We start from the raw sequence: 16747 nt of genomic DNA on the forward strand, positions 1-16747 counted from the left end.
TCAGAATCTTCTTTGTTTTATCACTACACACTGCACTGCTTTGGCTGTGTATTATTCCACCTGAGTAAATACTGGACGGCATCTCTCCTACTTAGAGCAGTGCACATGTCTTCCAGAGGCATACCTTCTCACCTTGTCTTTGGCCCAATAACAATCTCATCCCTCCCTGCCATCTAAGACCAAGTCCAGGAGTTTGTGTTTTTGATTAGTATCCTGAGAGACCAGCTGTTGTTGATGGACAGTTTCTCATCAGGTCAGTGTCAGTATGTCTCTCTGTTTCCTACACGCAGTCCCACTGACATGCCTAAGATCTGAGCTCATGGTTTAACTTTCAAGCTTCTAAAATCTAGACGGGCTGAATTCTCAGCATATTTCCATGTCATTGTAATGCATATTAGCACATGTATGAGGTTCTTGCGAGTGAGAAATACAGATGTTTTCTTGAAGTATATTAACAAATACAAAGGATTTGGATTTAGATCTACCTGCTGTTAAGGTAGGAAAAAGATTAAGTTAACTTGTTCTTATATGTCATGCAAATACTGTACCTACTCATATAAAACATACACTTAAAGGGAACCAAAATTAGGCATGTAAAGAAAAAAGAGCGCACAAAAAGAAAAACAAATAAGAAAAGAAAACAGGACATAATCGCTTCTCGGCCTTTTGGCTAAGACAGCGGTCGCCTCCTTTTGGTGGTATCTCATTTGCCTTCCAGTGGCATTTGGTTAATACCAGCTTTTTGGAGGATATTCTGGGGCAGTCATGGATCAGCGGTTAGGGTGTCGGACCCGTAACCGGTGGATCGCTGGTTCGATTCCCCGTACCGGTGTCCATGGCTGAGGTACCCTTGAGCAAGGTACCTAACCCCCACTGCTCCCCGGGCGCTGCATGCGGTCGCCCGCTGCCCCGGGTTTGCTGTGTGTGTGTGCACGTCACTTGGGTGGGTTAAATGCAGAGCACGAATTTCGTTGGAGTGAGTTCCCTCCAATGACAAAATATGTCACTTTCATCTTTCATCTAGTTTTTATTAGTGTAATGAGGAAAAAGAAAATCAACTAAAAGCCATACACATTTATTATGCAGCGGCTTTTCCAAAGACATGATAAAATGAGAAAGAATAAGCACTATTTGTCTGCAGCTTATGTAAAATGATACAAAGCCCATGTGTCATGTCAAGAATATCTAACTCTACCATATATCACATACTAGGTGTAATACTAGGTGTTGAAGCTGATTTTGCCTTAATGTGCTTTGTTAGAAGACAAACAAAAGTGAAAATGTGCACTCCCATATTTTTCAGAAGAACAGTATGTAAAGTGTTTATCTTGTGTCAGACAGTTAGCTCCAAAGATTTGAAATGTGTACATTTGCTGAGCTGCTCATCAAGGTTGCAATATTTTCATGCAGACTCTTAGAGCACTGATAGTCAGACATCAGTCGTTTTTTGCTTTTCATTTAATCCAATTTTTGTTATTCTGTAATTGTGTTTTTCATATGAGCCTACCAGAATAGCCAGGTTTGGTTGTTTTCAAATGTAATTTATTAAGAAATTTCTTCTTCTCTCTCTTTTGAAAGCAGATGTAGTGTCAAAATGGAAGAGGGAACATGACAAGTTGAAAATTTATTAGATGGACTGAAAAATAAAAGCCTTGGGTCAGATCTCAAACTTGGCAATACCAGGCTGAATTCAATGGTAACTACATTTGTGTCTGTGTGGCACTCAGGACAGAAAGCTGTTGTCTAATTTCTCTCCACTTTGCTCTCCATTATTTTGGTAAACTGTATTAATAACACATGGCCAGATGCTTTTATGTTTTGTTTACAAGTTGTTCTAAACATGGAAAACTTCCTCAAACAGGAAGTGCTACATTTTCTAGTTGTCGTAACATCAATTTAGTTGAAGTAAATAGAGAAAAAAAAAACTTGGATATTAGCATCAGTACTTAGACTGAACCACAAAAAAAAAAAATGACTTTAAAAAACCCACGTGTCATAAGAAAATCCTAGAAAGAATGTATCCACCACTGCTCGCCTTTGATTTTGAAATCTCTTTTAAGTCCAGGACAGAAACCACTGGTCTCAAAAATTACTAAATTAATGTTTATTACAGGACCTTACTACAGCACATTTTCTGTCTCCATTCCAAATCACACACACATGTATCCAGACTAACATTTGGCCACAGATACCACAGTGGCTGCCCAGAACTCACCTGTTGCTTTAACTATTTTCTTTAGTTACTTACCAAAGTGGCTGGTACTGTAGATAAACCTCCAAACCACAGACGGAATTGCCCAGTATTTAGCTGAGGGCTGGTTTTTACTTTCCATCCTGCCCTCTTAGTCGTTTTCAGTTGTGTGCCCTTGCAGTACTTCCAGCTCGACTTTATTTATCAGCTGCACGTTTCCAGCCACCATCTGGCTCAGCTGATAGTATGTCCCATGTAGTAATATGTAACTCCCCCCCCCATTTATCTCATCCTCAATGACAAAAATAAATAAATAAATGTAAAGAAAAAATTATCAGCTCATCTTGCTTTAATGGTCTGATATCAGCCAACAGAGACCAGGAAAGGGGAGAAAAGGATGATGGAACATGTTTAAACTACCAGACATGTAACGTGGCTCTTATTGCTTTGGACAGTGTTAGAGTTATCTTAAACCACAAGCCCCCTTTTTAGTTATTTCCGAGCCACAGAGAGCAGAGATCAAACAAAATCACACTCTCTATTATTCCTTTCCTCTTGCAGGGCTGAACTGAAGTGCATTTCATGGTTTGAGAAACACAGTAAAAACACTGTGAATTCCTTGTGCTGCAGTGTGACAGCCAGCGATTGCAGGAGTCTCATGGCAAGCCCAAAGGGGGAGCTTCTTAGTAGAGCTGAAGGCCAACTAAAACAGAATCATGTTTGAACACCTATTTCCACTGGGAAGGGGGGGAGGGGGAGCTCTGCAAGCTTTAATCAGGATCTTAAAACAGGCGAGCCTTTGATAAAGACTCTGCCCTGTACATTTATCTTGTTCCTCTGAAGGCTCTGCTGGCTTATGTCATCCACTTTGATCCTACTTTTCTGAAGCATGGTGTCGGACGTACCTCTGCTGCTGATAACACACTGGTCAAGTTGTGATGTAGAAAAAGAAAAAAGCGGAGAACCCTGACCCCACCTTCCCCTGCTCACTACTACATCCAAATGCATGAATGTGTGTGGTATGCTGTACCTCCCACGTCTTTTTTTTTTTCATCCTGTACGGAAATGGTGCCATTAATTTTCGGTATGCAGTCACAAACATCACCTCCTGGTTAAAGAGGAGCTGTGACAGGGTGCTGCCCCACAATGTGCGAGGGCAACAATATTTGACTTGGATGTGTTCCTGGTGATGAGGCCAAACCCTGCTGCAGGCCTCTTGGCAGATGCCATGCCTGAGTGCTTTGGAATAATGCTGATAGGAGCTGAGCTGGACTGGACTATACCCATGACAGGCTTGGCTTTAATCTGTGGATCAGCATTCAGAGCACAACAGGCAGTGGTACAACTCTTCTTCTGCACAGATTTAAGTTATCATACAGTTAAATTTCAATCAAGAGTCAAAGACTGATTGTTTAAAACAATGGAGATTCAAGCAACACCAATCTTTGGAAAGCTTACACTTGCTTCTCTGAAGATAAAAAAGCAAACAAACTTTCGTATACTGGAAATGATCTTGTAGTGACAGCAGAAGAGGTTTGTTTGGAATAAACTGAAAAACTGGTGACTTAGCATGAGCAGCTAAAACCACAAGGGCTGAACAGCTGAAAAAATCCCAGTGTGCATGAAAAATAAGACTTAAATTGTGAAAAATCCACAGAAAACTGCAACATGGGGATGAGCACACCTATTTGATTACAAGTACAGCTTTTACTAAAGTGAAAGAACACCATAGAAATTGCCACATTTTAGTCAAAAACCAGAGCAAGTGGCAAAACTAAATGAATTTATCATTTCAGCTTCATATTTAGAGTCATCACCCTTTGCAATGAGTACATATTTAAGAAATCCTAATTGTTCCGGTTCATAGTTATTGAAGAAAATCATAGCCCAAACAATGCAATTGAAGACTTAGAGGAAGTGCAGCCTAGAAGACAATGGGAATATGGAGAATTCCTCTCCGTCATTAGGGAAGACCAGGATTAGCAGAGACTTCCTGTTGGCGACTAGCTAAGGGCCAGACCAGCCTGTGATGTTGGCATTAAAGAGAGACGATAGCCTTTTGAAAGGATACCTTAAACAGGCCGACCGCAGGGGGCATGTTTTCTTTCCCATGACACATTGAGCTGCCACTTAATCCACATAGAGTAAGTTCACCCACCTCCTTTTCCTTCCCCCTTAGGGCCGACTGACGGATCATAAACTGATACTAAAGAAAGAGCTTGCCAAGAGAAATTTACGATAATGGTTTGTAAAATAACTTTCAAATTACAGGGAGGAGGAGGAGGAGGTGCTCTGTTTTGTGTCAGTGTTGTGGTCACTGCAGTACAGCCATCTTTTAAGCTGCACAGCTGTTGGGGTAAGGAGCTCTGTGGCACTTGACCCTATTGTCTCTGAACATTAGCTATGTCAGTTCAACACACCTGACAAAATCTAAATTATTTGACTGCTGTTTGTTGTAATTTGTTAATAAGATGTAAAAAAAAAAAAAAATCACCTGTAATTGCTTCTTAACTTCTTTCATTCAGTAGACACACGAATATTACAAGAGCTATCTGGCTGGCACCAATTACTTCCTATTCTCTCAGGAGTTGGTGGACCCCAAAACTGTGCTTTGTAATGAACATTTTGTATGAATTTGAAAAAAAAAATGAAAAAAGTGTATGATACCTTTTAGGGCAAACACAGACACATTTGCTTGGAATTTATATCTTTAAATGTAAGATCAGATACGTAACAGCCTACATTTGGTCTCATGAGTGTTTGAAACGGCACATTTGTGAACAATGTACTCTTAAGTGCTCTACTTATGCCACAGTAGCTAAAAACGTACCCCTTGCCTATAACCCATTGTTTAATAAATTGGTGGAGCATCAGTAATCGCATCGCATTAAATCTGAAGAAAATGCTGGAATTATGGTGAATTATGGTCAAAGAAATGTGGAGATTATGCTTTGAAACTATGCTTCTATTAAAATTGAAACATATTTGTGAACATTTTCAACCATAAAATTTCAGCTGTAGGTATCATGTGCTTTGAATGTTTAAATTTACAGCTTTCACCTCAGTCTTTACCATTCACAGGATAAACAAGTCATCTTAATTTCTAAGCACTGATTGATTTAGGTTCTGAGGTCCTAACAATTTCTCTGGAACTTAAGCCTGTGTTAAGAGAGTTAATCCAGGCATGTAACGTTTTAACCTTAGCTCAGAGTAAACATAACTAATAACCACCTGTCTGAATAAACACAGACCCTTGCATAAAAAGGTGCTGAGGAATAACTACAGCAGTAGCTTAGCTGCGTACTTGTGACCATGAGATCAGCAGTATTAAATCCTGCAAAAGGCTGAAAACGATCTATGTGGCCGAAGTGAATGGCTACGACTCAAGGGCACCTTTTAATTAGTACCAAGGTGCCCTTGAGCAAGGTACCTATAAATCCAGCTGCTCCAGTACATCCCAGTGTCAAGTGGTAGAAGACTGGTTTGTACTGGGCAGCTTTCAGTGGCTGACTGCAGGCAATTTCAAGAAAGAATAGAACTGAATGGACAAGAGTTTGAGCTGTAGCATGCTGGATGTAGTTTTTTCACATTATGTAATAATCATATTGTATTTCATTGGTGTAATGTATTGTTTGTGCTTCATGAAGGTGAAAAGATTTTTGTCTGATTTTTTTTTTTTGTAAAGCTTTTCCAAAAGTACCATTTGACACACCCAAAATATTATGTTACTGGTGTTTCCACAGCTTGTTTTTGGCTAACATAGGTAGCCAGGTGGGTTTGCAAAAAAAAAAAAAAAAGTTTATATCTTGATATATATACATTTTGAAAGCACAAACCAAATATTAAAACTATTTGAGACAACATACAGATTATTTTCATAGAAAACAACTGTCAATATTTTTTCAACCATTGAAAGTTAGAATTCACATTGTGTTACAGATGTCAGAGATGTGAATCTAAGCATCTGAATACCTGTGTGAAGTGTGAAAGGTTATTGTAACAGAACACTTGAATACAACTGAATTAAAGGCACTGAAATGGTTTTCTGTGAACTTATGTGGTCTAAATGCCTTAAATGGCAAAATTTCAGACTTTATTTTAACTATATATCCGCATTGGTGTTCACAAATTCAGATACAGCAGTCAGAACCTGTGTTTAAATTGCTCAATTTCAACACACTCAAATAACACAATGGAAATAAAGTTTCTGAAATGCACACATTAAAACTGATTTCCATAGTTTTGCTACATCTGATTTGCTTGACTATCCAAACAAATATTATGTATTTGACTTGCTGGATATACTAAATATCCATTTTGTTATATATGTTTGGTCAAATTATTACATACAATATATATTTCCTTGTTAACTGTGAGAGAAAAAAAACATATCAGTACTTGCTTTGGAAAATGTCTGTTAAATTTTAATGTAAATATACAAAAAACGACTCTGGATATATATTAAGTTTTAGAATTTTTGCATTATGATTGGGTCATTGTGGCTTCATAAGACGTACATTAGCAGAAAATGAGCCATTGCCTCTCATTGTTACTCAAAGTCCTGTGAACATTTCACTCATCTCGACCACCAAACAGGACGCTGCTACCTCATTGAGATGGTTGGCATTCTTGGTACTCTCTCTGACATGTTTGGTCTGTAACGAACAGGCTTTGAAAGCTTCTGTCAACGGTAGAAATGCCTAATAACGTGGAGAGAGTTTGTCTCAGGTCAAAAGAATTAACCTCTAGTTGTGTGCGTGGCTAAACTTGGATAAGAGTCAGACAAGGAGCATGATAGTCAGGTCTTTCAAGATTTATTTTGGGTCCCTCCCACTCTTAAAAACACACTTCAGTTAATTTTGCACGGCCTGCTTGGTATGTGTAAGATTTCCTCCTCTTCCCACCACACACCCTCATTGTTCCTCACATAAGGACACTCAGCATACTTTCAGATTAGCTGAAACTGAGGCTTTGCGTTATTGTGGCTTTACTACCAGGACACGATTGCATTGATTACACTTACTGATGTTACTCTGTGGCTTAACGTTTTTTTAAAGGAACAGGCCACTGGAATGCTTCTGTATTATGTATGATTTATTATGTATGATGATTTTTGATTCTGAGAAAATGGACATAAACAACAAAGTTAGTAAGTACATTGAGTGAAGATTGTGAGAGTTTACTTCCTAATCCCAAGTGCAGACATCTGTCACACTGTGCAGACACAGTACACATTGGTGTGTTTAAGATGTACAACAGAAAACCTTACCTGAATTTCAAAAACAACACATTATTTTGTTTCCATAGTGGTAATAATTAGCCAGATTTCAGCCGACTGCCAGTGGAACACCACTAAAATTTGGGCAAAGTCTCTGCAAGCAGCAACGCAAGTCAAATTAGCTTTGCTTTGCAAGGCTAACATGAGCCAGCACTCAGTGATGATTCATGCATTGACTTGCAGTCTATAGTACATTTCAGCTGTAAATGTGTGCAGGCTTTGTCATATGTTTTGTCCCAGTAAAAGAGTGTCACACTACTTCTGCCTTTGCTACTAAGACAAGAATGTTATTAAAAAAACATAATCAAGAATGTAATGATTACAGCCAATGCTGGTGTCTTTCATTAGAAAGACACCAGGTATCAGGAAAAACAAATGACAAATAGTAAAACTAAATGACATTAAAAATCAACCCAGCAAAGTTTAAAATGAATAAATAAAGCACAGTGTGCGAAACCATAAAAGTTCTGGAGAACTTGGGGTGGATAGATGGTTCAACAAAGTGATGTGGAAAACTAGCATTCCCATTACATCTCTTATTAATATCAGCTTCTTTTAACCATGACAGGGTTCTCTTCCTATCTGTTATCGAGATGATGTTCTTTTAATCACAAAAATGATTCCCTATTAACCAAGTCCTTAACAAAGTAAACTATGATATTTCTTCAACCTTAATCATTTTTTCCCTAAATATAACCATACCCTAACCACATGGCAGATCAGTTAGCTGCCACATTAATCATATTTCTAATGGTTATTTGCAGTGATTTTGATCAGAAAACACTTTGGAGGGCAGTCAAAAACAATGCTTTCTATCATTTATTTTAGAGGACTTGCTGTAGGTGAACCATTTGATCTTTGGTCATCAGCCATGCTGATGTATAATCTGAACATTCTTAAGCATTTACAGCACTTGAGAGGACTGTGTGTAGCTCAGTCACTCAAATTGAACTGAAGTACAGTACTGCAGTTTTCTATAGGCAAATCTCTTACATTGGCACATGTAGTTTTCTAAACATAGTTTTCGTTATCCTAAACCTATCTGTATCTTCAAAGGCCTAATCATAACCTTCTGCTGCTGTGTTTATTTCTGTCTGCCCAACCTTTAATTTCCAAGGGGAATATCAATCTCTCACAGGTCTTTCATTTGTTAGTGTTTGACCACCTAAATTATTATCTGCATTTAGCCACCAATAAAATCTTACCACATTTTTTAGAGGAAAGATGGATGCAGATATAATTAGGAGACTGAGTTATCTCCACCATCCTGCCGACAGAAAGTGGTAATATAAGACCATATTAATGCCTGTACCAAGTTTGGTCACACTGTCACTCCCTTTGTAATAATTTTTCCAAAATGAGAGAACACTTAATTACAAGGTTTGTCTGCAAATCTTGATATTTGAAGATTGCAGATTTTGATGTATGTGAGCCATTAGAAAACCGACCCAGTCGCTCAGTTCCAGACTGAATCATGTTGTGCATTGTTCTCATCGTCAACTTATTAATGTTCTATTGGAATCTGCCTTTAACAAACACTTTCAATACTGATTCCATGAACAAAAGTAATTGAATTTAGTGTAAACATTTAGCTTAAGCTCTGCCCAGCCCATGCCCCAGCAGTCATTTGTCCGTCTAAAGGACTGATTGTGCTATGTACACTTTCTCTTTCAAAGCCTTCCACCTGTGGCTTTGTCTGCCTGGGAGTGTGTTCACAAATACAAGGCTCTGATAACGCTGCACCTGTTTAATAAGTTATTTTAAGCAGGGTAAACAGCAATCACAGAACAACTCATCATTATGCCATAAGCAGGGGCTATTACAGCGGTTATGTGTGTTAGTTTCAGTTCATAGGCATATAATTCTTTATACAGCTGCAAAAGCTCTATTTGAAGTTGGACTAGGCAAGTTTTTTATATTAATGAGTGTAGTGGTGAAAAGCCTTCTTATGGTTTTCAAAACAGACAAAAATTATACTGATCTTGTATAAAGAGGGGCCAAGAGCAAAGTTCAGACAATGTGGTCACAATCAACCTTCAGTGCGTTTTTATGTGAAAATACACCTGTGTTTTCATGCTGAATCATAGCTCAAACCTCCTTCTCGCTAACCGATACAATAGATTCAACCTGTTTCCTACATTTACATCTGGTGTTGGTTATCCACAGATAAATTAAAATTTATGAGGAAAATAAAAAAAAAACCTTTGAACATCTGAGAGCGTCCTGACAAAGCAAGCAGTGTAAGATCTTTTATTTTCCTTGCCCCTTGAAATCGAGGTATAAGAGTGAGATGTTGTTTGCTGATGTCATATTAAAGTAATGTCCACCTAGTTAGCACTCAGAGCCACTAACTCCATCCCTGTCAGTCATAATTATTTCTATTCTTAATTCATTTACTAAATCTAAGTCTTGGAATTATTTGATCTAACTATGCAGCAGCCCAGCCTAGCTCAGTTAAATCCAAGATAAGCCTAACCCAGCCTCATTCATTCTGACCAGAGTCTGAAAATGAAGTCAATATTTCGCTTCAAGCAAGGTTAAAAGCCAATAGGTAACATAAAATAATTAGTGTATCAGTTAAATATTGATTAATTGGCAATCGCTATTTTTTGGCCACAGAGACTATCTGCAAATGAAACACTGAGATATTATCACCTTTGTAGTTACCCTGTTTATGCATCCAGCAGTTACTAAACAACATAGGCATTATTTGGAGTCATGTTTCTGTCTACCTGATGAATGTGAACCATTGTTTTGCTTGCCACCAATTCCTGAGGGAAATATCTGACTCTTTAGCTGCTTAGTCCACTATGTTAACCAATATGTCAATAAATGACTTTTTGCTGGGTGGTTGAATGACACCATTAGGATCCATTGAGCTGAGGGAAACAGAGCAGTTCAGAGTCAGGTGAAAATTCTCTCTGGGTTCATCTCTATGAGCAGTCCATTCACATGCAAGTAGTCAAGTGATCTGCCATAAATTTAAAAATATAACAGCCTTAAAACCCAAAATGGTGCCAAAACACAACCTTACCATCCAAAATGTGTTCAGTTCTGTGTTGCAGACATGTAAAAGGGATAGCTATAAAGTAAAGCTAGCTTGACTCACAATCAATTTCATATGAACTTAAGTGAAGAACAGAAGTGCTGATCAATGAATTTTAAAGCTTTATTTTTATTACAAAGGCCCTGTCCCAATCCTGAAGCATATCATTTTCACATTTAGCGTTCAGCTGACATGTAGAGCCTGTTACAGTGAATGACAGGGTTTGGCTTCAATTGAATTTGATGGACATATGGGCCCTTGCAGGGATCACGCCTGTGACCTTTTTAGTTACAAGGTGGTTGCTGTAACCATGAGGCCACCATGCTGCCTTAAGCATGCCGGTGGTTCCTGGCTTGACTTTGTTATATTCTTAAATGTTAACAGACTTAATATAGTGGAACTCCATCATGTCACATGCAGTGTGTGGTAAGAAAAGCTGGTTCTCATTAGCTCATGGACTGGAGTCAATATGGTGTGTGTATGTATGTGAATGTGTGTTTGTACTCTCTTGTACACATGCAGTTGTGTGCCTGTGTGCGTGTGTGTGTGCACGTGCATGTGTGTGTATTTGTGATCCATGTGAGATCGAAGGGCAGGGGCTTCCCCTCTGTTCAGAGCTAATCCCTGGCTGCGCTGCCCAGATTAATGTGCAGTGGGAGCAAGAGCTGACAATTAGAAAAGTGCTTGTTCACTTCAAATCCTCAAAGAGAGGCCTGCTGTGACAGACACACACCGCAAATGTTAACATTTCAAATGGGGATCCTGGAGACGTAAAATGTTCAAATGTCTCAGAAGACATTTTGTAATAATACATGGCATACTTGCTTTGAACAGGAAGGTAATTGTTTTATGTCTGCAAATTACGTTTTGGTAGACTTGCTAAGATCAGACTAATCTCCAAACATTTTAGGAGGAAATTGTGCCCCACCCAGTGACTTTGAAGTCTGTTTTTTGTCAGAGGATTGACAGTTTAGGCTAAAACATGAAAAGTGGGAACAAGGAGTAAATGGAGTTCATGGGGGGAGAATTTGTATGCTGGAGCAAAAATGTCTAACTCATCTGTTTCATCCGATGTGTATTCATAATCATTTTAAAGTCACACAATATTTTGTTACGTCCAATATGCTGTCGGTGCATATTAATGTACAAAAACTGTGGGTACAGCACGTACTGCACATAGTCTACTTCTACCACCAAACCCGTTATACACAGTAAATACAGCACAGAGAGACAGTACTTGTACAAGGAACTCAAATCTACATCTAAATCTAAATTAACGTAAAGTCATCATTTATTTTGTTGAGTTTGTTTCTTACTCCTTTTCCTTGTATATCCCAAGTAAAGGAGAAAATGTATTTCTTTTGCATTTTTAGACAAAGTGAAATCATATGTTTAGGGTTTCAGTTGAACTCTTAACTGCTTCATTTCCTTCCAAGATGTCTAACATAAAAAAAATAAAGTGGAAAGAAGAATAAGTATTTTCAATAAATATTTTAAAAGCTTCTTTAATTGCTTGCAAGGTTATAAAATTTAGAGTACAAGTAGGCAAGTTCAGTTTAATGTTTTATAATATTAGAAACAACTAAAGTTAAAACTCATACATTAGAATCGTTAGAACAATTCATATCATTGATCTAATGATGTGAATTGTAACTTTTAGCACAAAATCTATTACACAGTGTATAGTATTGAGTTCTCTCTCTCTGTTTGGTAAGACCAGTTCTCCTGGTGCATGTTGCTGCTGACTCTCGCTTTCTCTCTCTTCACCTGCAGAAAGTATAGACAGTCATGTGTCCTCTGAAACCCACGTACATTTTTTCCTTCAGATATTGGGTTTTCCCACAAAATCGGTGCCTCACATGTGATTCTGAGATTCTGAATTAAAACATGGTGTTTGGATTGTGGTGAACAGTATCAAGATGAACCTTTCTAAGCATTTACTGTGTGGCTTCCTGTATCAGGGGATGAAAGATGTTGAGGAAATGACTTTGAGATCCAGTCATTTTTACAGCTTTATGTGGTTGGTCATGGCCTTTAGTAATGTGGCCTTTCAACATCCTGCACATGTTTGGACAAAAGGGCACAAAGTGTGGCAGAAATTAACACACTGCATTTTGTTGATGATAAAGAATCCATGGGCATTTCTTTTATGCTTGTTTCACACTTACAATGTCAGTTATGTTTTAACCCAAATGTACCTATACTCAGAACATACAGCACAGGGCGCATTGACTACAGTTGCAGTACAGAGTTGCAGAAGGACCAGAAAAAGCACACTGGACATATGGACAAGGGTAATATCTGTACGTGTTATTATTGTGTATTATCTATCTATCTATGACACGCATTCTGCATGCAGTGAAATGGTTTGACTGGGTTAATTGAGTTTTCACTTTCTACAGTCTAGATTGACTGCAAAAATTATTTTTTAAACACATTCATTACAAGAGTTTTCATTTTTCCATGTTTTTCAAAGAAACGCTGTGCTATTGGCTAACTCAATCTAGTTTCACATGCACAGCAGTATAACAAGTGAAAAACACAGCTGCTTCCTCTCCACTATTCAGGAATTCTTCTTAATCCTATGTCTCCTTGAAGACTACTGATTTATGCATTTGCGTGTGTTATGAGTGGATTTGAGAATACCTTTTACAAAAATGTCCAGTTTTTCTGTTGTATTGAGCTCATGTCAGCACACTGTATGTAGCACCCACATTGACAAGAAATCTGTAAGCTGCAGCTCCTCAGATTCCAGGCATCCCTATGGAGAAAAAATTTCCCCTCAGGGATAAATAAAGGAATCCTGATTCTGATTCTGAAGGTGCTGGTCGCTCTTTAAATTCCAGTAAGTGTCGGAATGAATGTGTTTACTACTGCAGGCTCATCGTCATGCGGTTTTTGTAGCCAACGTCTGTGCCTAAAGTTGGAACTTTGTGAGCTCGGGGCACTGCTGTATCTGTTGAGCTGCAGGAGCTGCAGCTGCAGCTGACCAATGTAACATGTATTTGCCTCCACTCAAAAATCTGTTAAAACATCCGCCTCAAATAACAGGAAGGGAGTGCACTCAAAAATAAAGTTGTTTGTGGCAGCCTTGTTCGTGCCCACTTTAGAATGATTGGTACTGTGTAATTTTTGCATAGCTGTACTGTGGGTAACTCCGTATGATAATTTGAACCACATTATAATGATTTGTCTCCAGGGTGACAATGACAAGTATTCAGACCCACCAAGATGAATTTCTTTCTGTTTCCAGGCAAGTGACTTGCAGGATGTCTGTGATGTGCAGTTTAGCATCAGACATGATGCTGCGTTACATCAGTTGTATAGATGCAGCCACTGAAGATGACCCACTTTCAAAATAAAGTAATAAACTAATTCAGACCTGATTTTGAGTTGATAGTGTTCACACTGAAAAATACATACTAAATCCGTTTGATGCTTGACACCCCTATATGTATTGTACAAAGAAAGTGGGAAGCAAATCATTCCTGCAAAGATTTAAAATATTAAAGTAAACATTTGACCTAGCTCCAGGAACTAAAATAATAATGAAAACAATCATTTCAAAAAACTATCACATTTTGTAAAAACAGTTTGCTTTCTTTGTTTAAAAGACGGTGGCGTTCCAAAATTGTAGTTTGATACACTCTTATATCGTTCCATATTATTAGAAACAGGTGTATTTACAGTATTTTCTTACATACTAAGTACAAAAGGTCAACCATAGTTTGAATTTTAAATCCTGATCTTTTGATATTCCATTGTACATAAATATTTAGGAACTAGACCTGTATAGGAAATTGTTTCTTCAGACGACCCACTGAAGTGATGATTGACAGTCTTAACTTCACTGTGTTACTTTTGTAGCATTTTCAGTAAAAACAACCTCGTTCTTCAACAGTGTTGGATCAGTTGTCACAGATGATATGGCATCTACCACAGATGGTAACATTGTTTGCGTGCCCCCTTTTCACGCAGATGTATGAGAAATAAAAATCCCTAACACAGCTACGATTACCTCAAGGACTCGCCTTTGTTCCCCCAAGAAAACACAGTAGCTTAGATTCTGAGCGGCTCCCCACTGAAAAACAAAGACACGAAAACCTCAAGACTTTTATGTCAGGCATTCACGAACATATTCTCAGGGACTCAGATCTTAATAAATGCTTGCTTTACAAATCACACAAACTGTTACCAGTTCCACACACCTGCACAAGCAGATCTCTATGTGTAAGCACTTTAATGTTTAGTTATGTGTTCATCCTTTGTACTTTGGAAGATGAAAACATTTCTGTTCAAGAAAGTGCATGATATTCCCGCAGCTCCACTTGTCCTGTTATACTCTTAAAGAGGACAAGAGATCATTTGGAATAACTGATTAAAGATAAAGAACATTGAGGATCAAGGTATTTATTTCTTGTCCTACAACACTGGGTTGCACAACAGATTTAAAGTTTACATTACCCTTCATGCTACACATATATATACACCATCAGTTAAATTCAGAATAAACTATGATTAAAATAAATAAAATAGGACTATATATGCAATTTTTTACATGGATTAAGAAACAGTTTGAAGGGTTCACAGTTAGCATTTCTGCTGGATAAGACACATTAGATATCCATAAGTGCCTGACATTAAGGTCTTGAGGTTTTCTTGTTTATCTAGGTGCCCTCCCACCCATGGAGGAAGATAACCCAGAAACAAGGTCACGATTAGAAGATGATTTCTTCAAAAGGTTTCTCAATGTCGATTGACATTGGCAGCCAAGATTGAAGCTTTCTATCGTCATGAAGTTGCAATGGCTTTAAAGTATAAATAGAACCATCAAGTAAGCCTTGTTGCTGCAGTTCAAGATGATAAATAAGGTCACCCTCAACTAATGTTATACTTCAGGTCTTATTGTAGTTTTGTGCCTCCCATCTGCACTCTAAAGATATCAAACTCAGCATATCATTGAGTCAATGGGAAGCAAATCGTAGTCCCGTATCTTTTCAAAGTAATCATATAAGTAAACAGAGTTTTTTTTTTTTCCTGAAATAAGCTGTCATATTCCACATTGTAATACACTAGTGTCACATAGATGCCAGACATAACTCATCAATCTGATGTATGTTATTTTGAGCTTGGAAACCTGAAAAAAGTTTCTTCATATCTTCATCACAGAATGTCATCTTTAACACAAGTAAATCTTAGTGATTTTCCCGAAGAGCTTGTGCATGTGGACAATTGCTGCAATACACCGGTCCTCAGGCTTAAGCATTAAAATAAAAGACATGGTCCCTAAACAGGACAGGAAATGTAGCCGAAAGGATTAAAGTGCCCACAAAGTTATTGACACCACAATCCTGGTTTTTCATTTTTTTAGACAAGCTTTCACAAACTCACCAATGGACAAGCAACTGTGTTGCACAGCTTTCACATATATTTCAGGCTAAACTTGTATTCTTCTTCCCACTGGTAATTTTAAAGCCAGTGGAATGCAGAAAATGATTGTAGGAGTGGAGGGGAGGGAAAAGATATGCCTTGCTTGGTCACTTTGGTGTCTGAAATCCGTAGCTGAGATGGCGTTTGACTGATTTGTGTTTTGACCACATGTGCCGGACTCGCCTTCTATTCTCAACCCGTAATTCCTTGCTGAATTCAGGCATGCGACTAATTTACTGTAGGGCCAGGATTTTTTTCTCTTCCAAGGAGCAGAAACTTTACCCCTTTTCTGTTACAGGACTCTGCACTAAGCACTGTAAGTGATGCCACCTGTCAGGCTGACAGCTCATTCTCCATATGTGGAAGGCCTTTATCAGTTGCAGTTGTGAGGACCAGGAAAATGTCTGCCACCTGCCAAGTATTTCAAACCTTTAACTCTGTTTAACAGGTTGCATACTTTAGAGTGATTCCATTAGTTTACTGAGCACAAAGCAGTGAGTTACGACATTGTAAGTTAGTTGTTTTGGTTGTAAAAGCAAACAGGTCTAGAAAAGGTGCCTTTTTAAAAGATTTACTCATTCATGGCTTGTTGAGCTGCTCAGCAGATGGTCTTCCAATGCAAATCTTGCAAAAGCGCTCTGCTGGTTCTGTCATCAATGGTCTACATTTATTGCTCCTGCTGCTTTTCTGTCTTTTAGGCTTGAGTTTTGGGTAATATTTTAGTATAGATGACAAAAAAGTAGAATTACAAATTATCTGAACGACTCTTTGTGAAAAATCTAAATTTAAGTTGGTTTTGCTT

At 38.1% G+C, this 16747-nt stretch overlaps 1 protein-coding gene across 5 annotated transcripts in view; it reads left to right on the forward strand.

The window, feature by feature from the left end:
• The window catches only part of cfap299 (cilia and flagella associated protein 299), a 67324-nt gene that overhangs the window by 26526 nt on the left and 24051 nt on the right, over positions 1-16747 (forward strand). For 4 of the 5 annotated variants that reach the window (XM_046385904.1, XM_046385905.1, XM_046385908.1 and 1 more), the window contains exon 4: positions 16244-16363. The exons of the other annotated variant lie outside the window; for it this stretch is intronic. In XM_046385904.1, the coding sequence (XP_046241860.1) occupies positions 16244-16363 (120 nt within the window). The remainder of the gene's footprint in view (positions 1-16243; positions 16364-16747) is intronic. 5 annotated transcript variants of the gene reach the window in all.

The sequence above is a fragment of the Scatophagus argus genome, chromosome 4 (assembly GCF_020382885.2).
Source record: "Scatophagus argus isolate fScaArg1 chromosome 4, fScaArg1.pri, whole genome shotgun sequence".
Taxonomy (NCBI): Eukaryota; Metazoa; Chordata; class Actinopteri; family Scatophagidae; genus Scatophagus; species Scatophagus argus.